General features: G+C 35.7%; 2 protein-coding genes across 2 annotated transcripts in view; both read left to right on the forward strand.

Annotated features, from left to right (window-relative positions):
• Positions 1–5,048: 5,048 nt before the first annotated feature.
• LOC139316905 (SH2 domain-containing protein 1B-like) lies at positions 5,049–10,729 on the forward strand. The gene is made up of 4 exons (XM_070943761.1): positions 5,049–5,182; positions 6,104–6,167; positions 6,541–6,715; positions 10,692–10,729. Exons 1-4 carry the CDS (start codon positions 5,049–5,051, stop codon positions 10,727–10,729), a joined length of 411 nt encoding a protein of 136 aa, XP_070799862.1.
• Positions 10,730–16,931: 6,202 nt separating this feature from the next.
• The window catches only part of CIP2A (cellular inhibitor of PP2A), a 30,163-nt gene continuing 19,286 nt past the window's right edge, over positions 16,932–27,808 (forward strand). Inside the window, exons 1-6 of the mRNA XM_070943762.1 lie at positions 16,932–17,033; positions 19,465–19,612; positions 21,199–21,311; positions 24,531–24,625; positions 25,892–25,988; positions 26,945–27,067. Coding sequence (XP_070799863.1) covers positions 16,932–17,033; positions 19,465–19,612; positions 21,199–21,311; positions 24,531–24,625; positions 25,892–25,988; positions 26,945–27,067 — 678 coding nt within the window. The remainder of the gene's footprint in view (positions 17,034–19,464; positions 19,613–21,198; positions 21,312–24,530; positions 24,626–25,891; positions 25,989–26,944; positions 27,068–27,808) is intronic.

A 27,808-nucleotide genomic window follows, 5' to 3' on the forward strand; every position in this document is an offset into this window, starting at 1 on the left:
ATAAAAGGACCGCTGAAATGTTGGCATAATTAAATTGCACAAGTAAACAACTAAGCTTTATGAACAGCATACATATCACAGCTCAGATATGTTGTATGTGAATCAAGCCCAGCAATATCTAGCAAAAGAAGAAAAATCAAAACAATTGGGTAACATAATTATAAGAAACCTAATTGCAGGTCATCACCACATCTTATATGATCTATTGCAATAGCTAAAAATAACCATTTTAGATGTTTTAATAGAATTGTTTCACAGTAATTGTAATTGCTAATTTAAGGTGACAAGTTAGTGACCAAGTTACTCAGTAAAATTGAGAGGCCAGAAAAAATAGAGTTACATAACTTGCATGTAAGGTGTAGTTTTATCCTTATTTAAAAAAGTAAAGGTTCCCCTCGCACATATGTGCTAGTCGTTCCTGACTCTAGGGGGCGGTGCTCATCTCCATTTCGAAGTTGAAGAGCCAGCGCTGTCCGAAGACGTTTCCGTGGTCATGTGGCCGGCATGACTAAACACCAAAGGCACAAAGAATGCTGTTACCTTCCCAGCAAAGGTGGTCCCTATTTTTCTACTTGCATTTTTTACCTACTTTCGAACTGCTAGGTTGGCAGAAGCTGTAAGAATCCTTACTTATACCTTATCAAAATAAGCAAAGTAAAATGCTTACAAGGAGATAACATTTTAATAGATTGAATTGCACTGTATGTCTGAAAATCTAGTTTTATTACACAGCTAGTATCTAGTAATAATCTACTACAGAACAAACTTGACAGGAAATACCAGGATTTATCACAAATAAATCTAATCTAATGGATGAACTCTATCACCCTACTCTCCATGGTGAAGCCTTTTCACTTCAATGGATCATTACCCCACTGTTCCCTCTATTCACATTACCTAAGATTCAGTTAGGGCTTCTTCTTGGGCTCAGCTGTGAAGTGCACCAATGACAAAGAGTATTATTTTATAGAAAAAGCCCACAAATTCTATAAAGATCTCTTAGAGATCTATAGTCCTTTTTTCACAGTAATACCTACGGGTCACAGGTCCCATCTGAAATAAAGGAGCTAATTACTTGCAATAGGCTGCATATCAAACAATAAAGGATTAGACATAGAAATAAAATCAGATATGAATGATGTTTTCCTCGTTTTCTCAAGCAAAATGACTATATTTCCTAATAAAATCAGCCACCAAATGAATACTTCATGTGCACAACTTTCACTATATTATCGGCTATGATTAGGAAGCAATATGAATTTTGAATAGGATACAATGACCAGCTTGAAAAAGGACATAAATTAGAGCTCTGAAATAATATTTAGAAACTAGCAGGACAGAATTTCAATATTCAATATGTTTATTAAACAATCATACATACAATAAATGAAGAATTTTAAAAGTAAATGTTAGTATGAAACAACTGAACAACTGATGGATTTGTAATGAATCAAAATAGGAGTTTTATCAGATTAATCTTAATTAATTTACAGATTCATTATTTTTGTTCTGATTAGAAATTCTTTGTAGATTGTGATGAATAATTTAACAAATATTGAATATCTGTCGGTACATTTTGCATTTCACTTCCTTTGATTTTACTGCTTACAGATATTTCCCCACATACAAAAAACCCACATACCATCGTCATGTGCATAAACAGTATCTATTATCTTTCAGAAAGCAAATCAAAAAGCTTAATCCATGATAAATTTGTTAAACCTTTAAAATGCCCCCAAACTTCTCTTGATTTTATTAATCAACCATGTAAAGGTAAGTGGGAATGAACTTGGAAGACTGAGCAAATGGTTGGTTCCAAGGGAACCATCAGGTAACAGGCAACATAGCCCAAAGCTAGATAATGGGCAGTGCAATCGGTTCAGAAGAGACCCTCCCTAGTTTCTTGAGAATAAAAGAAAATGGGGGGAGGAATGTACATTCAGATATGCTATATTCTGTCAATGTAGCTTTACAATAAAATAAATTGGCTCATCAGGTTGTATTTCCTATTTGGTTTGCTTCACAAGACTGACAACCACATACATATTAACAGAACTATTTGTGCAATGTAGTGCAAGGCTTTGATGTCGTGCTTTGATAAAATCAGTGCACTGAAGTAGATCTGTGAACCAGTGTGGGGGCCTATTTTAAAATAGCAAATTGAATCAGGTAGTTTGAAAGCACTTTTCTAGCTTTTCAAAATCCGTCTCAGTTTTGATTGATTTTCTACTGCTTCTGGAGTTGTTTTACAAAATACTATATAATATTGCAGCATCTGTTCCATATATGGGAAGATGATAATATCTACAAGATTGACATGAATAAGTAGAATGCGTTATTAAACTTTCAGCCTATCAAAGCTGTTTAGGAGCAACCATCAACAGTAAGGAACAAGCAGTCAAGATATATGCCACAGGTTACTACTTGATGGAGCAGCAATGAAGGCCTTGGAAAAGATATTCAAATTTTTGTAATACAAAGATCAAAATAGTGCAAACATTGGTGTTCTCTGTGATTATCTAAGAAAGTAAAAGTTGGATCTCTGAAGGAACAGGATATTGACAGTTTTGAACTATGGTGTTGGAGAAGACTCCCAAGTATACCTCAGACAGACAAGGAAACAAACTGATAGATCATTGAACAAATCAGCCCAGTCCTCTCTCAAGGCTCAAATGACAATATTATCCTCCATTGGATATATTAACTGAAGACCTAACTCCAATGCTGGAATTCCAGGAAGGAAATGGTAAACTGAAAATGACTTGGATAAAAGCAGGTAGTCTGGCTCTTCATAATTCCTCTTGCCCACAATTTTCCAGTCTCCAGAGGGTTTAGAGTTCTGGAAGATGAGGGAATAGTTATTTTGCTGAAATCACAATTGCCATCTTCAAAAAGACATTGGGTTTGCATTCTTTCTTTTCTAATCTATTTCAGAAACTAATTGTAAACTGCTTTTCAGTTATTAGGAACCTCAGGAAAATATTTTTCGTTTGAATTCTTTTTTAAAAAATGATAGGATGGGACTTTGAACTTTGGACACTAGAGGGAACTAGAAGGAACTAAAGATTATGATTAAAGGAGTAGAAAACTTAAATCTGACAGTGGAACAAAATATTTTAACATTGGACTTAATTCAAGATATTTTTGAACAATGAACTCAGAAATTAATTTTAAAAATGTCTACCTCTAGAAAAGGGGGGAGGGGAATGCAGGATGGAAAAGAAAAAAAGGAAGAAAAGAAAAAAAGTGTGTCCCCTCCTTTTCTTATCTTCATGCTGTAAGAAACCTCAATAAAATGTTAAAACAACAAAAAAGAATGTTTAAAGATGTTATGTAAGAACAACTTTTACCAGACAAACACTGAGACTGATTTGAAACTGGATTTAAAAACGACATGCTACAAGAATGATATAGAAAAAGATGCTACACAAAAGAAACTGACTTATGTCTTAATAATTAAAAGGGATATACAAATAACAAGCCAAGAAAATGACCTGGATTATTTTTTTCTGGATTTATAAAAGGGGCTTGTTAGAGCTTTGAAAAAAGTTTGTGACAAGGGAAAAAAATGAAAAGAACATAAGTTCCACATTATTTCAAGGGTCTAAAGTAAAAGTAAAAAGGAAGGGATATAAAGTTGGTTTATTTGATCAAAGTTAAAATAGTTTTGCTGTTGTCTGCAATAATTTTTAATGGGTTTTTGCTGACTGGGTCTGAAATACTTAAGTTTTGTTTATAAGTAAGACATTGAAATTTGGGAAGAAGACAGCATTTGTTGTATTTTAAGAGAGGGTCATAAGTTACTATTTTTTTAATACTTGTGATGAAGGGGGGCGTTTCTCTATATATTTGGGTTTTTTCCCTATATTGTTATTTTTTCTTTGCAATATTTTTCTTTTCTTTTTTTTCTCTTTATGTTGCAATAATCCAAGTGAAAGATGACTAGAGCATTACTAACTGAGCTCAGAAAATCTTGATTGTTGATTGTTAATTGTAAAAGGCAGAAGCTGTGCACTATTTCAGAATCTCCTTGTTGATTCTAAGGCTGGTTACTTTACCTTCTTTATATTTAATTGTAATCTCATTTTTGTAATTGTGCTTCAGGACTGGAACATGCAGATCATTTGTCTCTTCAGCTATTAGAGTAGTAGAGCTATTCTATTGGAGCATGCAGATCATTTGCATCTTCATCTATTAGAGTAGTGTTACCCACATAGTGTACCTTATTAATAGTTATTCTTCTGTTAGCTAAATCTAACAGCTATTTGTTCAAAATCAAACTTTCTAACTCAGTTTATTAAATACATAAATTATTTTATTTTTATTGAACACATAATTCATTTTCTAAGGATTGATTGATTTATTCTAAATAAAAAAAGCTCATTCTATTTTTATATGGAACCAAAAATTCTATAATTCTTCAACTATAACTTTTTTGATTCTTGTGTCATAGGATTTATCCATTGTTCTCTTTTTTAGATATTTCCAAATTATATCATTAATTTTGTATAGCACTTTGAAATTATAGATTTCATGTTTTCCTTCTTTATATCTTTTCTTCTTTCTTTTTGAATTCTTTGCAAAATATCTCAGTTCTATTGGCCTGCTGCTTTAAGACAAGATAGCCTTGCTTCTTTATGATGATGGAACAAACATTTCTTGGAAACAGATTTCAGCAGACTATTTTATAGTTTTTATGACTAAGTTATTATACTCAACTTGATTGTGTCATATTTCCTTACAAGTTCAAACAGATATTAGATGGATTATATTAAGTTGATTAGGCTTTGTATATCTTCCTGTTCTAACCAACCGAAATCCAAAGAAATGAAGATCTTTGTTTTAACAGCTATGGTGATGACTAACCTATTTATCAGTTAGTACTTCCTGTGTTACCTCCTAGTTTTTGCATAAGGGAAACAACAAATCATACAATAGAGACTGCACACTTAACAGTTTAAATATTCTTTGTTCCACAGTTCAGTAGAGAACAGGTCATATTTTTAGCTGACTCTTAAGAATTATTCTGCAAACAGTTTTATACATAAATGGAATTTCAATTTTTTCATGGAAATATAACTAAAGAAAAGTGTGAAGAAATACTGAGCAAAGTAGGAATAAATGGAAGTTTCTTAGTACGAGATAGTGAGAGCATACCTGGCGCTCTTTGCCTGTGCGTTTTGTAAGTACTTCCACTTTTATGTAATTAAAATAACTTCTTTTTATTGTTAAAGGAAAGGATTCAATTAGAAGAAATGCAAATGTTCAGTTGAATCTGGTATTGTATAAGGACAGCTTAAACATGACTGATGTTTTATGGACATAGTTTTATTTTTAGATGCTTGCATTTTTGGGAACCAACTACCATCTGTTTTCAGAAAGTAAGGAAATTGTTCCAGCCACATATACTTAGTGGGAGTATACATAATACTGATTCTGCTTTATTATAAACTGCAGTGTATATTTAGCCCAAATTTAAATATAGAAATAAATATACAATAAAATTATATGCTGTTTTTGGAGGTGATACATTTCAAGGATATTTTTTATCCACCAGCTCTCTCCATTTCTTCTTCAAATGTTGTATGGTGTAGAAAGAGATATGTAGGATAATATACGTAGCATATATGGAAGCCAGTTCTCATGTACAAATTCAACCAGTCGTATGATGGCAATTGTCATTGCTACTGAGCTTAAAGGCAATTCGTATTTATAAAAATTATTTAGAGGCAAGTATATGTAATTATTCCATACTGACTTGGGATGTCTACTCTTTTAACTTGTCAATATAAATACTTCTTTTAATTTTTTTTCTCCTCCAGAATGGTAGAACAGATTTTTCTGTTGCTCTGGAGATGTTAATTCATATATTTGTTCAGAATTTTCACATCACAACAAAGTTCCTATTTATTTAGCTGATACCTATTTCTAGAAAACTAAAACTTAATTAGTTACAGTTTTTTTTACCAGTGACAAATTTATACATTTTGTGCATATTTCTCTTTATGGTTATCAGTTTTAGGCGTATGATTCTTCAGTGTGTTTTACTTTCCCAGTTCCCGAACATACCCTTCCCTAATACACTTTCTATTCTAAAAATTAGTTATGAACATCTTATCTACACTTACCGAATCTTCAGGAAAAGTGATGGACATTTTATGATGCAGGTAAGAAAATGTATAATCTATTCCTTATTCCTTAAATGTAAAGAAATATAATTTTAATAGACTCCTACAAAACTTTCATGCAATTTTACTAGTTGGAAGGGGGTGATGCATGTTAAACTAGAATGTGCTTAGATTATCTTATTTTTCCAACTTCATGAATTTTAAATTGTAATGAATTATGTTGTTTAATTCTGATTCTGTATTAATATAAAAAGATGCTGAAGGTTATAGTTTGGGGATGTTTTAAAGACATGCTACATTAGCTATAATCATATCTGAAATGAATTTATTTCATTACTTATCTTTTAGATATGAAATAAATTATTAATAAAATATTAAGTGTAAATTTAGCTTTAATGTGCTTATATTTTAGACATCTGAAGGTACTCCAAGACATGTCTTCAGAACATTTAACAGTTTAATTGAAAACTACAAAAAGCCAAATCAAGGCCTAGTAATCAATTTGTGCTACCCTGTAAATCGTTGTCCTTACTATCAAGAAACTCAAACTGTGTATGTCACTAAAGAAGAAGCATATGAGGATCCAGGTAAGAGACAAATAATTATAAGGTGGTAAAATATTTATATATTTCAAATTAAAAAATGATATATCAGCATAGACTACTAAAGTTTGCTTTTATGAACGAGGGAGAGGGAGAGGAAGGGAGGGAAGGAGAAGGAAGGAAGGAAGGAAGGAAGGAAGGAAGGAAGGAAGGAAGGAAGGAAGGAAGGAAGGAAGGAAGGAAGGAATTCTAATCTGCCTAGAGGAATTATTTAGAGGATTGTTATAAAAATATGAGCAATTATTTTCTTAGGTGAAGTGGTCAGGCATATACAGTATTTTTATAGCATTGTGGGATTGGAAGTGACTGTAACTATTATTGTCCAAAACTAATGTAGTTTTAGGAAAGCATTGGCTGTGGATTTGCTGTTCAGATTACTGTCATATCAGTTACATACCAGATCTGGTGTGATAGAATGCATGGCTCTTCCTTTGCATGAACCAATGAGATATGTTACTTTTTGCCCAGATCTAGCTTTCAGAGCAGATCAGAGTCTCCTCACAGCCACAGCAGAAATGCCTATCCTGTTATCAATAGAATTTCAGCATTTAAATTAGCAGTATTGGCCAAAATCAATAGTGGGTCCAGAGCTTGCTTCTTCTTGTAACAACAGCATTCCCTGAATGGCATAGTCTCTCACTGAATAACCCTCACTGAATAACTATCAATACTTCGTTCCCCCTGCAGTGCAAAAGCCTGCATACTGTTCCCACGACAAAATGGAATTTGTTTAGAGGGAGCCTATGAAATTTAGGCAAATTGGCAAATTAGTAAATATTAACTGCTTTCAGATTTGCCAGTAAAATCAATTCATAAGCTGGATACTTATTTATTTTTTCAATTTCTATAATCACTCAATTCAATCAAGTGACTCTGAATTCTAAAAGTACAAAACAATTAAAATAATAAAAAAAACCATCAAAACAATAAGAACACCCACAAGATAAGTACAACCGTATGAGATAATTAATCTACTAATAGTAAAGCCAAATAACCAGGACCCTTAACACACTCCAGGTCTGGATACATAGCCAAGGTTTTAAAGCTTTGCAAAGGCCAAAAGGGCTGAGCCTGTTCTAATCTCTATTCTCTTCTCTGAGAGGAGAATATTCTGTAAACACAGGAGCTACAGCAGAAAAAGCCCTGTTTTATAATTCCTGCCAGTTAACACTCCTTGACTGATAGGATCTGCAGCATTCTCAATATATTTAATTGAATTGGATGGGTAGAAACTCTTGGAAAAGGACATTCCTTCAGGTAACCTATACAAGCCATGCAGGGCTTTTAAAATTGCACCTAGAAACACACCAGCAGCCTGTGCAGTTCACAGAGAAGTTATTTTACATGTGCCACATAGCCGGCACCATTTATTATCCATGCAGCTACATTTTGCACCTGTTGAACTTTCTGAATGCTCTTCAAAGATAGCCCCATGTAAAACATGTTACAGTAATCTAAGCAAGAGGTTACAAAGAGATGGGTGACAGTGAGCAGGACTCTTGGTCCAGGAATGGGCGCAACTGACACACTACCCAAAGGTGTGCAAAAGCTCTCCTAGCCACAGCTACCATATCTTGTGTGGATGGAAAAATTCTTCAGTTTGCAGGAAGTAACAATGGCAACATTTCAAGCATGTATACAACTGTCTCCTGTCTCCTATTAAATGGGCAACATGCTAAATTGTTAAACACACCATTTCAAGTACCACCCAAGGCCACCCTATGTTAGGTTCTTGAATGGTTGTGATTATTGTTATCCAGCTAGTTGGACATGCTTAGTGGAGTGGGGAGGCAATAAAATTATGGACATTCATCAATCCCTCTTCTTAACTTGCTCCACATTAAAACAATAAGGACAGGACCAGCTGTTAGCCTCATTACTAATTGCTTGGCAATTAAGGCAGCAGATTTTGGCCCGCATACTTTTTTCCCTGCTGAAGGACTGATGGAAAGTACTTTAACATCTGGCTGTGCCCTGTTGGTCAGTGGTCATATACATACTTTGCATTCTCAAGGTCAAACCCTAGATAAAATATACAGGTGGTCTTTGAGACTTAAAACCATTAAGCAAGCATCAAGGTACAATGGCAGTGAAAACATGACAGTTTTTTCACTGCCATTGCAGTTGCAGCACCCTCCAGTCACATGATCAAATGCAACTGGCATTATTTATGACACTTCCATAGGCTTGAAACGAGATGGTAGCAAATACATTTAATAAATAAATAAATTGCTCTTGCTAACTTTTCCAGCCAACAAGCAAAGTCAATGGGTCAAGTCAGATTTGCTTACCGACCATATGATTCACTTAATGTCTGCAATGATTTCACTTAACAATCAAGGCAAAATTGTCATAAAATCAAGCACATGCATTTTCTGCAGTGGCTCACCTAGTTGACCTAATCTGGTCTCAGCTGTAAGTCAGGGTCCACCTGCATAAAAGCATAGCAGCAATAGCACTTTGACTTATTTACTGCTTCACAGTGCTTTACAACCCTCTTTAAGTGATTTAGAGAGCCAGCATATTGCCCACAAGCTAGGCCCTCATTTTACCAACCTCGGAAGGATGGAAGGCTGAGTCACCCTTGAGCCAGGCAAGATCAAACTGCTGGTAGACTGAGATGTTATAACATACATCAGGAAGAGAACAACATTAGGCTAGATAATGTAACAGTCTGACAGAAGAAGTCTACTCTGTATTTTTTAAGGCACTGAACATTTGAAAGAAGCCAAGTCCTTTAAAACTTTATTTATGTCAAAAATGGAAGTATTAGCAGCAAACAACTAAAGGCAGTTAGCAGAATATAATATAGTATTGTAAACTGATATGCATGGCCTTATCTGTCTGCCCCTGGAAAAATCATCCCCCTGAAAACTGGATGGTTCCCCCGTTAATGTTCTGGAGGGCCTTAGACACAACCATTGCCAGACCTTGGACTAGGGTGATTACAAGTTTGTTGATACATTATATTAACTAGATTAACCGTCTTTTTATTTATATTGTACTTATTCTACTTTATTGGTGGTGGTTTTGTCTTTTCGAGTTGTATTTGTATTTTATTCTCTGCCATATTGCGAGCCATCAGGGTAATTCTGGAGTTAGGCAGTACCTAAATAGGTTAAATTTAAATTCACATTGTTATAAATAATCTCATTCATCTTTACAGTGGAAAAAAAAGTTCCTTTTATGTCTGTCTCAAAATAAAAAAAAAGAGAAGCAAAATACAATATGCATGTGGGCGTATGCAAATTCTTTAAAAAACAGCTTTGCTTTGGCTTTTTACTAAAACATCAATGCTTTTGATAGTGTGAGAGTGTGAGAGTGTGAAAAGGAGTCTACTCTAAGTATCACATTGGAGTGATACATTGGTATTGACTGCTGAACAAAGTAAAGTATATTCCTGCCAAAGTGAACTGACCCTCTGACACTTTTGATTGGAAGTGGATTGCTTTTCTATATTGAGGCACTATAACTGAAGGAGACACCATCCTACAAAGTGAAATAGTTAAACATATCTCTATAGGACTGGGGGGGGGGGGGAAATGAAAGGAGCTATGGAGATATTGGGATATAAGTTATTTGCTGTGGAAGGGTGATAAAACATACCATAAATAAAAGCCTTCTAAGATTTTGACTAGTTACATTTAACACTGAAAACACAATTCAACCAGAATTTAAAGGAGCAAAAGTAGGAATGGATGTGAGGTTAAAAAAGAAATCATTTTATGTCTTTGCTACAGATTTCTGTTCTTCAGGTTTCTGGCCCCTTGAATTGTATATTGTAAGATAGTTATGTAATAGATAGAATCCTCATTCTATTGAGTCTTATATAGTAAATTATCTCTTACTACTGTGTGTTTAAATCAACATTGATTATTTAAGCAGCACATTGTGAATGTGAATAACTTTTTGCACTGAAATTTAGAGAAATATGATAATCTTTTTCTCATCCTCTCTCCAGATGTTGGTGAAGATTACATTAACGTCTTGCCCGATTAATCTGTTCACTCCATTTCAGCAGGGGTGTTCTATGGATCACACCCATGCAAACTCTTCTATTCACTTCACTGGATTCTGTGTTCATTTGTACTTTCGATAATTAGGTGACAAATACCAATTTTTACTTGCTGGTTTGCTTGCCTGTGTAAAAAGGCACATTTTGTAAAATGCATACATGCTTGTATAATCTTCTTTCCATGTACTGAGTACATACACGCCCTGATGAAGTGGACATATGAAAAGCTTATACCACAAAAAGGTGATAGCTTTTTCCATTTTGCAATACCTCATTATATTTTCACTTTAACAGTTTTCCTTTATTTGCACTATTTAACTTACTATATCTGAGAGTCATAAATGCAAGGATCTTTGATCTTTATAAAATTCTAAATTGTTTATTTTAGTATTATTCAATATCATTGCTATAAGTAACACTTACAAAAACACAGATATATTTAAATCTCATGTTTTAAGATCACAGTAATGAATATAAGAAACCTAAGAATGTTTATATAGCTGATCAAGTAGCTATGCAAGATTTGGTTAAGAAGTAGCATAAGCACCTCTAGTAACCACCAATTATTATTTAATATGTTAAGCAAGCCAAATGCTTAACTCATCATCATGCTACATCATGTCCATTCAAAGTTTGGAAAGATCAATCACCTTAATAGTTTATGCCCTCTCAGAAGATTTTGTATTTACTAAAATTGTATTTTTAAAGAAGACGATATGTAATTTCTGATTAAATTATTGGGTCTTTATCAGGGGTGAAATGCTCCCGGTTCAGACCGGATTGCCCGATCCGGTAGCGATGGAGACGTGTGGTTCAGAGAACCGGTAACAAAAATCCCTGCCCCCTCATTGCCCAGCTGAGCCGCGCAATCATCAGAGGATTTTTTTCAATTTTTAAAAGCATTTTTTCTACAACCTCTTTGGCCAAAAAATGCTTTTAAAAGTAAAAAAAAAAAGCCTCTGATGATCACGCGGCTCAGCTGGGATCATCAGAGGCTTTTAAAAGCATTTTTTCTACAACCTCTTCCGCCGAAGAGGTTGTAGAAAAAATGGTTTTAAAAGTAAAAAAAAAAAAGTTGGCCACTCCCACTCAGTCATATTAACCCCACCACAACCAAGCCACGCCCACAGAAGCAGTAGTAACAAATTTTACATTTCACCACTGGTCTTTATTCTTCTTTGATTTTCTCTTTCTGCATATATATTTCTGCATAAAAGAAACCTGCAAACTCTGTTCCTCAATGCGATGATGATGTCACCTAACCTGTAAATGAAATGTCTGCAAGAAAAAAGGGAAGCTCAGAGGACACCAAGAAGCCAACAATTATCTGAATTACATAGTTTTATTTGGGTGAAGTGTGTTGGTCACTATACAAGAAAAGATACTAGTACATATAGTTTTTCTTGATGATATTTTACAATGGAATTTTACATTTTGATCAATTGTTGCAGGTAGCATGCAGGATGAATTTAAGGAACTCTTATGCTTTCTTTTTAGTTTATATATAAAAATAAAATGCATAACATCTACCACTTTAAATGAGCTGCAGTTTAGAAAAGAAAAACATCATTAAAATGTTTGATTAGTTCCACCAATTCATTTTCTTGTTAAAGTAACGCTATTACAGAATTTGGTCTGTAATTCTTTAGTAAAAACATTGGCATGTTACTAATATTTTAAAAATGTACAAGGTGTGCAATAAATGTTTGAATCTTTTCTCATGGGACTTGATCCCTAAGCCTCTTTACCCTCCTTCACCTAATATGTAATAGAACATACTATGCTATTGTTATATCACTTCCATTTCAAATAGCTAGTGATCTATGTTGATGATAACATTTAGCTGGGTATATTTTTGATTGTTTTTAATTTATTTTGATTGTTTTTCAATTTAAGTTTTATGTATATAAAAAGACAGCAGCTTTTCGAAAATTAATTATTTCCATTACACAGGATTTAACACTTTCACATTGGTTGATAGTATCAGCCGGTATGTAAGGTTTTCGTAAATCATCTGTGTCACAGGAAATAACAGCAGAAACATTTGCTGTTATTTGCTTTATTCTATAAAAAGTTGTCATTAATATATGAAGAAAATGGTCCTAATGCATATAATAAAATATATACACGGAATTTGTCAAATAGTTACCATGTGCATACAAGGTTTACTATGCAAGTAAACCTAAGGTTTTTCTAAAATAACAAATATTTTGTAACCATCAGTAAGATATGCCACACATCTACAACTGCCGTGAGCAGATATCATCTTCAATTTACCACTTATTTAATTAAATTGTGAGGTGGGCTTCAATTAACTCATCATGTAATCTGTCCAGGAATTACTGTCCAGGAATTACTAACTCTCTTAGATGAGGCAGAGAATTCATATGAAAAAGTGACCACTGTTAACTCATGGCACAAATGGGAAGAAGGGATATAAAGTGGATTAGAAATAGCAAGCCCCACTTCCAAATCTGTCTAAATAATGGTAACAATGATCCTGTTATCATGGATTTCTAATATTTCCCTTTCATCTAGAGAAAAAAATGAAAAAGGCAGACATGGAGTTGAAGTCTGAGAGGATAAAAAATAAATTACAACCACATGACAGATCCAGCCATTTTTTCATTATCTTGCTAGAACAAAAAGTTGTGTCAATTGATGCAGTGAGGGGATAGTTAGATCTTTCAAACTCTGCAAACAGACTGAATGGCAAAATGAAAAATCTCAGCATTCAAAAATTCCTAGGTTGAAAGAGACTGCTCAAAGTGGGACCAAAAGTACCTCCTTATACTACAGATCTGACAAGCAACTAGAAAAGAATGGAAAGGAAAAATGAGGGGACAGCAAGACTGCTGGAGTGGTTTCCAATGTCGTCAGTAAACAATAGGCTGTCTGAAACTTAGTTCAGCATGTGACAACTGCTAGAGAGTTGTTAGCCAGTGTGTTCCATTTCCCAACTATGAGTATTATTTCATCATTATAAAGACATGTACACACAAACACACAAAAATTTTTGTTGACTTATTTTATGATATTAAGACACACGCGGTACAGTAATTGTTCTTTTCCCTATCCTCAATATCCTGTCTTATTAAGTTGTCTGGAAACATTTATAGAACTGAAAAATTATGTGTTATAACAGATTTGTGAGACTTTTTGAAGATGAATCACCTGTGTTCATTCAACTGGAACACTGATTTTGACACATTACATACAGAGGCACTGAGCATATCTGGTACATAATTTTGCTAAAAATAAGGGATCACTTTCAGTTTAAGAGTTAGGGTTAGTCATTGGATTCTCCTTATCTCCCAGAGATAAGGAGAATCCAAGACCTCGGTGTCTTCCGCCGTGCCCTTAAAACCTTCTTTTTCCAGCAAGCCGGGTTGGCCTAACACTTTTTAAAATGTTTTTAATTGTCTGTTATTGGTTTTAATCATGGGGCCAAATTTATATATATCTTTTTAATTGTATTTTAATGTTTGTAGTTTATGTTTTTACTTGGCTGTTCACCACCCTGAGTCCTCAGGGAGAAGGGCGGTATACAAATTTAAAAACAAACAAACAAACAAACAAACAAACAATCCCTGCCCATGTTGTCTTATTCTAACTAGCCTGTGGTGCAACTGGATGGAATCAGAAAATTGTGGATACATTTTTACAAGATGGTGTGATCTTAAATGAACAATAGCAATTCTATAGTGCAGGGCTATCAAACTCCCAGCCCACGGGCCAGATGCGTCACACACTGGCCACGCCCACGGCCGGTTTAGTGAAGGGTAAAAAATTCCAATGCGCCATGTGACACCACAGTGATCTGACTTTGACAGCCCTGCTATAGTGGATGATGTAAACTGATTCTAAACCCTGGCAAGATAAAAAAAAAAAAATGGATGGATAGTTCCAGGGTATAGATCCTAAGGAGCTTAAGTGTTCTAAATTAAGAAACTTCAGAAACAATAACATATCAACACCATGCAGAAATGACCATCTGTCAACTAATAAACGATTGAATACCATGGACTCAGCATCCATATATCATTTGTGTGGAAAATACAAACACAAGAGCCAATAAGAATAATAATGTTAGCTGCCTGAGCAAGGGATTGGACTAGAAGACATCCAAGGTTCCTTGCAACACTGTTATTCTCTTAATTTTAAATCTCACTTTGACAAATTACCATTATAATCTGGTAAATTATCATACAGTACTGTTTCTGGTGGTCACAGAAAAGTGCATCAGCAAAACCAGGCAACCAGTGCAGCTTAGAAATGCCGAATTTCTGCTGTTTATAGGTCATGGATCTTTTGGTGGATTGATGTTTGATGCCTTGCATTTTTTATGGATTGTCAAAGCATTTTTAGACACAAGCATAGCTGGACTTCTGGATGAGAATAGAATTGAGGACTAAATCCCTCCCTCTCCCTATTCAATCCTCGATGAAAACTCGGATCACTTTGCCTTAGGGAAGATTAAATTTGAGGGGAACTCAGAACAAAACGAGGTCAAAGTCACCGCAACCCTTTCCTTCTGAAAACGAGAGTAAATTCATTACTGTTTGGAGCAGTGATGGCGAACCTTTAAGACACCAAGTGCCCAAACTGCGCATGCATGCCCGAACTGAAAGGTGCGTGCGTGCGTGCATGCAAACACACGGACATGCATGCGCAAATGTGCAGACATGCGCACATGTGCAGCAGAGACCTGAAGACCAGCTGGCTGGTGGGAGGCAAGGCATCCCAACACCGGCAGCGCAGCAATAGGTAAGATTTTTTTCTTTCGTGAGCTTCTGTTTCGTCGTTTGCAGGGAAACAAAAGCTCATGAAAGAAACGCCATGGAGATCTGACCGGGGAAAACAGCACATGTGTTAGCAGAGAGGACTCTGCATGCCACCTCTGCCACGCGTGCCATAGGTTCACCATCACGGGTTTGAGGTAACGGGCTGTGTGGAGAGTTTCTTCCTTTAAATTCCTGGGAGTCTACCTTGACGAAGATCTTACCTGGAAGATCAACACGACCCAGATGGCCAGAAAGGCCCAACAGAGACTCCACTTCCTCAGGGTCTTGCAAAAAAACAAAGTGGAACAACAACTGACGACCTCCCTTTTACCCATCCACAATAGAAAGCATCCTCACTCATTGCATTAGTGTGGTATGCCGGCCTGACAGCTGTGGATTGAAAGACATTACAAAGGGTGCACAGCACAAAACATTGTGGGCTGTCCCGATATCCATAGATGACATCGCTAAGGCTCGCTGCCTTAGAAGAGCGAGGAAAATTTATTTAATTAGTCGCATTTCTATGCCGCCCAACTTCCAAGGGACGACTCACATCCTGGTCAGCACTTCTTTATTCTCCTGCTGTTGGAAAGGAGATATAGAAGCATAGGCAGCCGCACAAATAGGCTGAAGAACAGTTTTTATCCATGGGCTGTCAGGCTTCTGAATGGAAAATAACTTTACAACAACATAGTACCATTGACTTGCGGGGCGGGCGCGATGTGCAATAAGTTCACATGGTGCAGTAGGATTGTGTGCTTGTTAGTAGGATTCACTAGGGATTTTTTTTTTGACTGTCTTTCACTGTGAGCTGTATGGGGGGTGGTGCACGAAGCGAGGCTCAGCCCATCTCATTGTACACATGTTGCACTCTGACAATAAAGGTTTGAACTGAATGAAAATTCAGCCTGGCTTTCCCCTCCTCCTATTCTTACCTGCTTGCATTCTACAACGCCTTGTCTAATCACCCCTCCCTGCAGAGCTTTGCCCAAAGCTCCTTCTCTCGAACACGCTTTGAGAAGCGGACGCAGTTTCCCTCTGACTTCTGTGGGTTTTTCGCGGTCGGAACTTTACGAAAGCCGTTGGTTGAAAGCAAAAAATAGCCATCCCACACACTGGCCTCAACTACGCCTGGCCACATTTCACAAGGGCTGGAGTGGATGAAAGCGGTCGAGCTCCGAGCCCGGAGCGAACAGAACCTCCCCGCTGAGATCCTTCTCGCTGGTTCCCAGCATGCAAGCGAGCTTCCTAGAGCGGCGGAGGCTTCCGCCCAACTCCGGAGGCTTTCCTTCACTGGAGCAACAGGGGCAAAATGGCGGCCAAGGCGCCAAATACAAACTTTTGAATTTCGCGAGGTGAGGGCTGACACTGTCTCTGGCCGACTTTACGGACGGTTGAGGCCATGGACGCCTCGGCCTGTATGAAGTCTCTGCTCTTGGCGGCTTCTCAATACCGAGCTGCCCGCACCCAGCCCAACGCAGCGCTGCTTCAGCGGAGTTTAGAGGTGAGAGACAGTCTCGGTAGACCAACCGGTCCAAAGCTCCCCCCCCCACTTTCCCTTTCAGATATTTTGTACTAGAAATAAGTAGAGAAAGAAGGCGCGTTCAAATAACTGGCCCGCTGCTGCCTCAGCGCTATCGAAGCTTTTCAGTCACAATTCCCCCACTACTGTCCCGTTTTTGCGAAAGATATGCAGAAGATCCATATATAAACGAAGTGGTTAAGGGCGAATATGTTGGGTCCTGATCGCTCCTAGCGCAAAAAACCTCCAGTAATCGTTGAAGAACTGAATGTAGGACGCCGTCCTCAACTGGTCCTTAACTGGCCCTTTATGTAGGCAGCCCCTGCCATTATTTTGTTTTGGCAGTGGCACATGTCAGCCCCTATCGGAACAGGCAAAGAAGCCACCCACAAATCCGTTTGGGGACATGGCCCTGATCTTGCGGCTGTTGGTCGGTGAGAGCTACTGTGGTTCATGCATCCGGGGCCACAGCCACTGATATTTATCTTTGGACCATAGGTGGTGGTATTTCCCTTTGTGCCAGAAAGCCATTGCTCTCGCTTTTCTTGCCAACCCATGGAGAGAAAGTGGGAGCTAGGACTAGTGTTCTGCCACTAAAAAAGACCCCTCCCTCCCTAGTAGTTCATCAATTTCTTTTCCCTGCTGAAGAGGAATGGAATAGAAGTGGCTCTTTCGTTTCTGTATCTCTACTATAATGTTACGGGATCCTCCCTGCAGATATGCCAGCTACACGCACACCAAGTGCAGGCTTTCTCAAGCCCCTTACATAATTCAGATCAGTAACAGACCAACCCAACTCACAGGATTGAAAATAGGAGAGATAGGAATATTAGGTATGTTTTCCACCTTGACTGACCGGCATAAAAATAAATACAAAGGCAAGGTAATAATGCTTGGATTTAACCCAAGGAAATGAAGATGAGTTATGAAATCTCTGAAATAGATATTTAGTCCTTACAATACTTATAGAATACAGGAAACAGTTCTTTATAATCTGTTTAATATTCTTTCTCAAAGATTCCAAGCCGAAGGATTGTTGTCTCACCTATGAGATAAGACTGATAAGTCCATCTGTAAACGGGTGGGTTCTACTTACCTTTACTCCAGTTCGCAACGGGGCATGCGCAGAAGCGTTTTAATGACGTCAGGGTCAGTGGGTGGAGCCTCCCGCCAGTTTTACTACCGGTTCTATAGAACCAGTGCGAACCGGGGACAACCCACCACTGCTTGTAAAGCTTTGAGTGAAAATTCCCTTAGAATTGCTCCCTATTCTGCCTGAAAGAACAAAAATGGATGGGGATAAATTATATCAAAGCACATATGTGTTTAAACAAATGTCTCTTGATAGATGTTTTTGTTGGGGTATAAGTCATACGGCAAGTGGGGGAGGAGAAACAGATCAACCACTAACTGGCTGCAGTAGTGCTCGGACTCTGCAATCTGCACCTGTGGTAGAGGTGGGGTGGGGGGAGTGTTACTTTCTTCCCTCCCTCTAATAAGAAATAACCCTGCTGAAACTGGTCGGTACTTCTGCGGGGAAGGTGACAAGACCCACTTCCCGTCCTTCTCTTCTCCACTTTGCTTATGCTTTCTACCATGGCAAAAGAAATAAGAACCTTTCTGTTTTGATTCTCATACTATGAGTTGGGTGAGAAAGGGGAGGGGAAACAAGAAGGAGAGAATAGTGTCTTGGTACCACTTGTTGAATCACAACTATGTTACTTCCAGCAGCTGGCATCAAGGGAGTTGTTTTCCCACGTAGCTTTCTTCTACCCCAGGCTTCTAGCACTTCACTGTCAATGCAAAATATGAGTCTAAAGTCTGATCAGTCTTTGAGTTGAGTTGAGTTATTTTTATGCTGGTTTCCAAACTGCATATTTGTACTTTAATGCTCTATGCAGAAGAGCTACAAGGTCACAGTTATACATAACCTGACTTGTTAATAAACTGATACTAGTCCAGTGAAATACAGGTATACAGGAAATACAGGTATGTTTATTACAGAGCTGTTTTGCAAGTTCTGTCTTCTATAGTTGTTTGAAAATTTCTTAAAATATATAATGATGAGGATAATATTGTCTTTATTTATAAAATGTATAGACCGCCCATCCTACCTCAAGGTAAATGGGCAGCATTTAAGGCAATTGGGCCCCTATTTTCAAGGTGACAAGGACAAAAAAAATCTGTGATATAGAGATTAATTGATTTATTTCTGCATATTGTGATTTGCATCCAATAAACCTCCTATTGTAGTTTTAAAGCACACGTTGCTTCAACAATGTTGCTACATAAGAAAAAAATATCAACAAGTTAATATACCAGTAATTGGAAAATCAAAGAAAAAGTAGACTGTCTCAAGTTAACTTGACTTGTGGAGACTTCATAGACATACCCTTACAATTTTTCTTTTCAGGTTATCTCAGGATTGAAATTGACAAGATTTTTTGCATCAAACCATATTTTACCAAGTGAATGCCTCAATTGCTTAGTAGAACTTATTGAGGACCCAAATCTAAGCCCTCCATTAACCTTGAATGTTGTAGGCTTGCTTTCTAAGTTAGGTAAGTTTTAAATGTATTTGAGTTGCACATACAAGTTATTTTTTAGCTGGGAATATATGTGATATAATCTTATTGATAGCTCTGATTTCTTTCTTTTTTAAATAGGCTGATGTCCTATTAAATTTTTAATTAAAGAGGAGTTCACTTGTTATTAGAATCATGCTTCCTTGAATGAGGATTTTTTAAAAATAATTTATTGCAAGGGTCTGGAGCAGAACAGTTTAATATTTGTAAAATAATAACAAAGTAAAAAGTGATAATTAGCATGAAATATACTATACTATTTGTATCATATTCTGTACAACCTCATTTATTTCTTTGCAGATATGACAAATTGTGGAATATGTAAACAAGTGATTATGATACTTCCATCAGAAATGAATTATCTACAAAATATAAAATCTGAGATAGAAAAACAGTTGAAATGTTTTCAGTTTGCTAAATTTAGTTAGCTTGTATTTTGAATATATGTATACAGGTTGTCTTTGACATACAACCAGTGGTGAAATCTAAAATTTGTTACTACCGGTTCTGTAGGCATGGCTTGGTTGGGGGGGGGGGGTGTAATGTGACTGGGTGGCTGGCCATTTTTTTTTTTTTTTTACTTTTAAAACCATTTTTTCTACAACCTCTTCGGTGCAGAGGTTGTAAAAAATGCTTTCAAAAGGCTCTGACGATCCCAGCTGAGTTGCCTGATCGGCAGAGGCTTTTTTTCTTTTAAATGCCTCTGACGATCAGGCAACTCAGCTTGGATCGTCAGAGGCTTTTAAAAGAAAAAAAGCTTCTGCCGACCAGGCAACTCAGCTTGGATCATCAGAGGCATTTAGAAAAAATGCATTTAAAAGCCTTTGAGGATCCCAGCTGAGCCACGCGATCATCAGAAGCTTTTTTTTTTACTTTTAAAAGCATTTTTTCGGCCAAAAAGGTTGTAGAAAAAATGCTTTTAAAAGTAAAAAAAAAAAAAAGCCTCTGATTGTGCGGCTCAGCTGGGTATGGGGGGGGGGGCAGGGATTTTTGCTACCCGTTCTCCGAACCACCCGCCTCCATCGCTACCGGATTGAGTGATCCGGTCCGAACCGGGAGCATTTTATCCCTGCATACAACCACAATTGGGACTGGAAGTTCTGTTACTAAGTGATGCAATTAAGTGAGTTGTGTCTGATTTTATTAACTTTTTTGCTCAGTTGTTCAGCTAATCCAGTTTCCCCCATTGACTTTGCTTGTTGGAAGTGCCCTGGGAAGGTGCAATTATCATATAAATACATGCCAGTTGCTAAGTGCTTGAATTTTGATCATATAATCATGGAGATACTGTGTCAGTTGTAAGTGTGAGTACTGATTGTAGACACCTTTTCTATACTACCATAATTTTAAATGGTGATTGAACAAATGGTCATATGTCAAGGACTACCTATATTTATATGTACAATAGTTAGGATTAAGATGGAACTGGGTATGGAAAAATTAAAAAAAAATAGTTTTGTGGAGGTTTATCATTTCTGAAAGATTTTCCAATTTTTTCAGTTTTTCTAAATATATTTCTTACAGTGTTAATGATACAGTTATTGCATATATGTTACTTATAGTTCTAGATAATGAGACTAGAGAAGCCCTTCAGAATGCTTACAGTCTGTGTGGTGCCCTTGCAAGTGTAATTCTTCGAAGTTCTACAAATCCTATTGAGCCAGTAATATTGCAAGTAAGAGAATGTAATGCTTTATATGTAAGAAATTATTATTATAACATTTATTTATTGTTATTATTTATTATTATTTTTAGTGGCATTTAAAGTATTGGCAGCCAATGGTCTTTTATGTAAGTTGTTGCCAGTACCTGTCTGCTTAGCATTCAAACTATGCTGAAATACAAATACTAGAAAGCTCAGAATAATGTATATTAGTATTTACACAATTTCTATCAGAAATGTAAATTTTAATTTATATAGTTTAGAAGCACAATTTGATAGCTTCTTATATTTTTATCTAAAAACTGCTACATCCAATCCAATCAAACCCTTATTGTGGCCTTGTGAGATTAAAAAAAAACAAACTTCATAGAAAGTAATGAGGAGACCATGAACAATTAAAAAGCAGATTTATTAGATATGTATGTGTGTATGTATGTATGTGTGTATATCTATCTATCTATCTATCTATCTATCTATCTATCTATCTATCTATCATCTATCATAAGCTTTTGCAAAAGGGTTCTCCCATGAAAGAGAGAGAACATCTTACAGGTCCGAAAACATGGTTTAAATACATTTTCGAACAATCAGCAAAACAATTAAAATGCCCCCAAAGCCCCCTCCTATCATTGTTTATAGGACGTTACATAAAGTTTTGGCTTCAGCATCATATTCCCGGATTAGTAATCCCCAATGGAAATACCCTTCCTACATGTCCTTAACAAAACAATTAATTGAAATGTGGTAGCTTCCTCCTTATTATTAAAATAAGCTTCGGTCAGCCTGACCCAACTCAGAATGTACTAACCACATTTATGGCTTTTGTTTTCTCAGAAAAGGTGTCATACATACTTCCCCTTTCTTAATTCCTTACACAGCTAATTATCTTAGGGTTAATTTAGGTCATGAGAAGCGTAAATATGGAGTTACTTAGGCTATGTTCTTTACAGGAATAATTCTATTTCTCACAGATGATTTGTAATTATTATTAACAAAACTTTAAAAAGTTAGAAATGAAATGAAATGATATAAAATACATTATTATAGAACTGTGGTACATTTAGCAGTGGCAATCACAAAAAATCTGCTAAACTTTAACTATAAATAGGACAGTATATAACTAACAAATAATAGCACAAAATTGGCCAACCTGGAAAATATGACAGAGTTCTGATCAGATAGAAGCAATGACAGATAAACATACTGTCTACCAGACTCATTTTTTTAAAAAAGGGATAAATATATATCTTTTGAGATTACCAGTATAGCAAAGGAGCAAATGGCTTAGGCTTTTCATAGAGTCATATTCACACAGGCATAATGTTGCTAAAAAGGCATGTTTTATATACAGAACTGCAGAACTGACCTCAACCTGGTCAAGATGTAAGCGCGATAGAATTTCAGAATTCAGACCAGGTTGAAGAGAGATAAGATGATGGCACATGCCCATTTGAGAAGAATTGAGGGTTTAACTGTAGGATTAGATACTAGGCTTAAACTGGGATGAAAAATCACTGTCTCAGATACATTGTTTAAGATAACTCCGGACATTTTCAACCCTAATGGACATAGGCTTTTAAAAGAGTCAAAAAAGGACTGGAGTTTGCTAATAGCTTTTGTTAGCCAGGTTGATTTAAAACAAACTCTGAGAACTAATCAAGCCAGACCCATAGAAGAAAAGAAATCAATTTTAATCAGCAATTAAGGAAATAGACAGTTTCTGGCATCACAATAACCATATCTGCTTATAGTCTTGATGCATCTTGGAACTGCAAGTATTCCTCTTATAAATTTGGCTAGACAGTTTATAAAATATTACATTGTAAAAATATAAACTTAATAAAGAAGCCTAGAGATGACCTGAACCAAGAAAAACATTGAAAGCTGGAAGAATAAAATGTTCTCCTATTTAAATAGAAGAATTTTATGACAACTCTGGACCTATGTTTTATTTATTTATTTATTTTTCAAATTTATATACCGCCCTTCTCCCGAAGGACTCAGGGTGGTGTACAGCCAAAGTAAAAACATAAATACAAACATTAAAACCAATTTAAAAAGATATATATATGTTTGGCCCCAAAATTAAAAGAACAATAACAAAGCTATTAAAAACATTTTAAAAAAAGTGTTAAGCCAGCCCGGCTTGCTGAAAAAGAAAGGTCTTCAGGGCACGGTGGAAGGCACCGAGGTCTTGAATTCTTCGTATCTCTGGGGGCAGTTGATTCCAGAGGGCAGGTGCCCCCACAGAGAAGGCCCTCCCCCTGGGGGCCACCAGTCTACATTGTTTGGCCGATGGCATCCTGAGGAGGCCCTCTCTGTGGGAGTGCACAGGTCGGTGGGAGGCCATTGGTGGCAGCAGGCGGTCTCGAAGATATACAGGTCCTATGCCATGGAGTGCTTTAAAGGTGATAACCAACACCTTGAAGCGCACCCAGAAAACCACTGGGAGCCAGTGCAGCTCACGCAGGAGAGGTGTTATGTGGGAGCGCCATGCAGCTCCTGTAACTACCTGTGCGGCTGCATTCTGGACCAGCTGGAGTCTCCGGGTGCTCTTCAAGGGGAACCCCATGTAGAGAGCATTGCCGTAGTCCAGGCGAGAGGTGATGAGGGCATGAGTGACTGTGCACAAGGAATGCCGATCTAGGAAGGGCCGCAACTGGCGAATCAGGCGAACCTGATAAAAGGTCCCCCTGGCTACAGCTGTCAGATGTTGGGCTACACTTGTCCAATAAAAGAAATGTATGCTCCATCAGCTATATCATAAAGTTTTACATTAACTGATATGTGAAATAATGGACAACAGTAATAATAATAAATCTCTCCATAAGCATTACTCAGATCAACATTCTATTGACCAAACCTGTTGAGAGAAAACAGATGGATTTATCAAGCAAGAATATTTGCTTGACATTGCCCTCTGAGAATTGAATTTCATAGTTATTTTGGTTTTGTTTAAATAAACTGATTTTTTTTAAAAAAAGCAATCAGTAGTTGCAATTTTAATACCACTTCAATTGAATTATTTTATTATATCCACCACAATTTTAAGATACTTGGCCATTTACAACAATTACAAACATTTAAATAAAATATCCATGGTAAAAACAAAATATTTAAAATTTAAAACCAAAATAGTATAATATATTATCTGATTATGGATCTGAAAAATAAACGCAGATAAATTAATGCAAACAGTTATACTTTCATTGATTTTCTTTTTTTTAACAGAGTATTCAACTGCTACAGAAATTGACCTACAATGCAAGAATATTGCAAGCCAGTGCTAATATTGAAGACTTAATTTCTTTCTTAATGCTTCGCATGTAAGTTTCTTAAATGCAATAGTTAATTAAATCGGCAGTTGTAGGTATATTTATATCCCTGAATGTTTCAATTCAGTTATTCTGTGTACTTTAACACTATGCAGTCTTGAGATGCATGGAAATATGTGACAACTGAGTTTAAATTTGGAGACATATTGGACTGTTTTCTAGAAATTTAAACTAGGCTTTCTAGTTGGAAATGTTCCTGCCACACTAGTGCAAGAAAGAGAAGATACTTTATCCTTGTATATTAATCCCTGCTTTCCTTTGAGCATTTTCACGGTTACTATCAGTGTGGTCTATCACATATGAAGATTTTGAACATTACAAAGCTTACCTAAAGCTTTAGAATAATACTTGATTGCTAAAATTCTTGCCATTCCTGCCATGAGAGTTTCAAGCATTATTTTATGCTCACCTTGGTGGGTAATCTTAAACTAGGAACTTCACCATATGTCCCATAGATATTTGATTGTAGGGATTGCCTATTGGAAACATGTTACTGGATTTAAAATTTCCTGAAGAAGCAGAAGTTGAAGAAGCTTCTTGGATGAGAAGCGAAACATCTTCAAAGAAACACAAGAAAGTCCAGTTGTCTCTTGAAAAGACACCTTTGTGACAACCATGACTTGGATGATTGAGATTCTCCATAGACAAATTCCAAGAAGGTTTTGAGTCTCTACAGGTTATGAGACTGTGCCACAGGAATGTATTTTTGTTTGGTCAACTGTTACTGCATAACATAATAGGATAACCCAAACAGTTATCCTGTAGACTATTCAATAGGAGCCAGTTGTCCTTGATGGTAGTATATAAGCAACCTATAGTTATTGTAGAAGTGGTTTGTCCTGAACATTTAGTAGAATAGATCTGCTAGTATTCAATTCATCTTTCATAGTGAGGTGGTATTTATGAGAATGTAGCCAGCATTCACAAGTAGTTTTAGCACTTTACCGTTGACCACATAATTATAGGCAATCTCTTCTCAACCAGCTGTCAGTCGTTTTATTTTTCTCTTTTTATTGATTAATAAAGTAATTTGAATAGTTTAATGCTGAATTTTGGCTTTTTCTTTAATGTTACCTTAAATCACTAACATTTATATTCAGCTATATAAACCTTAATAGATACAAATCTATGTATACACTAAAATTAATGTCTTCTATATTGTATAGCAAAGTGAATAAAGATTAACTTGTAAAATCAGTTTATTAGCAAATATTGAATTATATGAAAATATTTAATGACTTTTTTAAAAATCTTCAGTCAGTCTACAGAAGATGAGTTAACTATACCATGCCTAGGACTTTTGGCAAATCTTTGTCGACATAATCTCACTGTTCAAACATATATCAAGTCATTGGTAAGAAATTTGCTTTATTGAAGTCTTTTTTAAAAATATATTACTTCCATAATTTAATAATTGGAAATCAAAGTACTTTTGGTCCAGTAAAACAACAATTGGTCACAACAATTGCTTGCTCAATTTGTGAACTTTCATTTTTGTGTAATTTTGATGTTTTTTCATTGTGCAAAAATAGAGATATTTTCTCTAAAGCGATTCTCCTTTTTTCAATCACTTTTATTCTACTATTCTGTAGTTCCACTATGAAAGGATCAGATCCATCTTCATTATAATTAAATGGAAGGTAGACATCTGTGACCACATATTTACATACAGTTAACGTTTCCTAATACATTTCCAATTGTGTTTACTTACTTGCTTAAATGATTGTGTAAACTAAAATACCTCTTTGAAGTCTGTGAAGATCTGTGATTGAAATTGATCAAAGTTTAAACTGAGTTTTTCATAGTTAAGAGATCTCAGAATGTTGACCAGTATTAATGGTAAAAGAATGAGCATGTTTATTGTTATGAATGTTGAATATTATATCTTATTACTACAAAGTCTGTAGGTTTTGTTCCTAAATAAGATTATCCACATAATTTGCTTAATTAAGTTATCTTTTTATAATTATACTGTAAATATAACTGTAATACTGATATGTATGTAGCAGTGCAGTTTATTGTAGGTAGCATAGTGTTTTACAAATATGGCAGTCATATTATTTAGGTATATATATATTTAGGATTGTATAGTATTATTTGTCACTCTGATTATGTGCAACTTTTTTGCTTTGATGGGCAATTAAAATAGTTGCATGTTTAATCATTTTGACTAGATATTTCAATTGTAAGATTTTAAGGAGTACATTTTTCAACTAACAGAAAATTATTGTAATGCATATAATGCATTGAATTAGGCTGCACCTTTAATCTCATTGCATTTTTAAAGGATTTTTTTTCTCTTTGTACTAGACGAATGTGAAAGGTTTTTATCGCACTCTGATCAGTTTCTTGGCCCACAGTAGTCTAACAATGGTTGTTTTTGCACTTTCAATATTATCAAGTCTTACATTAAATGAAGAAGTTGGAGAAAAGGTAAGCCTGACTCAGTTTAAAAGAAGCTTATGCATAGTATTTATATATCTATCCCTTTATTTGCTATAGTTTCTACATCACTTAATTTCCAATGGCTCTAAGTAGCTTACCTTAAGAAACATTTTTTTTTTAAGTTACAATATAATAACAATATCCCTTAACAACAATCCTATTAAGTGATGCCGTTGATCGGACAACCCAGAGCATTGCCTGGCAGAGCTTTGGAAAATTCTTTGGAATACCCTTTGGAAATCTTGGAGATCTAAATTGTGTGTTCTGGTTGGTTGATTAAATAAGTCCTTCTTCCCTAAAGAGAGTCTTGGTGTGGGAAATTCTAAAGATACAAGATAAGGATTTGCTGTGACAAATCCTTATAATTTTATATTTATATATAAAAAATATATAATATAATTTTTTACATCCCTCTAATTATATATATATATTATATTTCCTGTGAATATTTTTCTTAGTTGATTCTTATTGAATGATTTCATTTGCTATATTTTTCCAATCTTTTCTTTGATTCTTTGGATCTTAAGATATGAATTGAATTCTATAATACTGTCCTATAGCTTTAATTTCTATTTAATGTAAGGTAATAAGGAATCATTCTCCTTATTTGTGATACAAATACCCACAAACAGTACATATCTCATATATTGTAAGGAAAAAAAACAGGTGTAGTATTTGGAGTCCTAAATTAGGCTTGATACTCACAGACTCCTAAGTAAGACAACTTGA

Source organism: Pituophis catenifer, unplaced genomic scaffold (assembly GCF_029215685.1).
Source record: "Pituophis catenifer annectens isolate HBS135680 unplaced genomic scaffold, rPitCat1.0.hap2 SCAF_4, whole genome shotgun sequence".
In the NCBI taxonomy this organism is placed as follows: Eukaryota; Metazoa; Chordata; class Lepidosauria; order Squamata; family Colubridae; genus Pituophis; species Pituophis catenifer.

Coding starts and splice junctions, on each gene's coding strand:
- LOC139316905 (XM_070943761.1), top strand. CDS start 5,049: ATGGAATTTCAATTTTTTCATGGAAATATAACTAAAGAAAAGTGTGAA. Junction 5,183..6,103: donor GCTCTTTGCCTGTGCGTTTT/GTAAGTACTTCC, acceptor TCTAAAAATTAG/TTATGAACATCTTATCTACA. Junction 6,716..10,691: donor AGAAGCATATGAGGATCCAG/GTAAGAGACAAA, acceptor TCCTCTCTCCAG/ATGTTGGTGAAGATTACATT.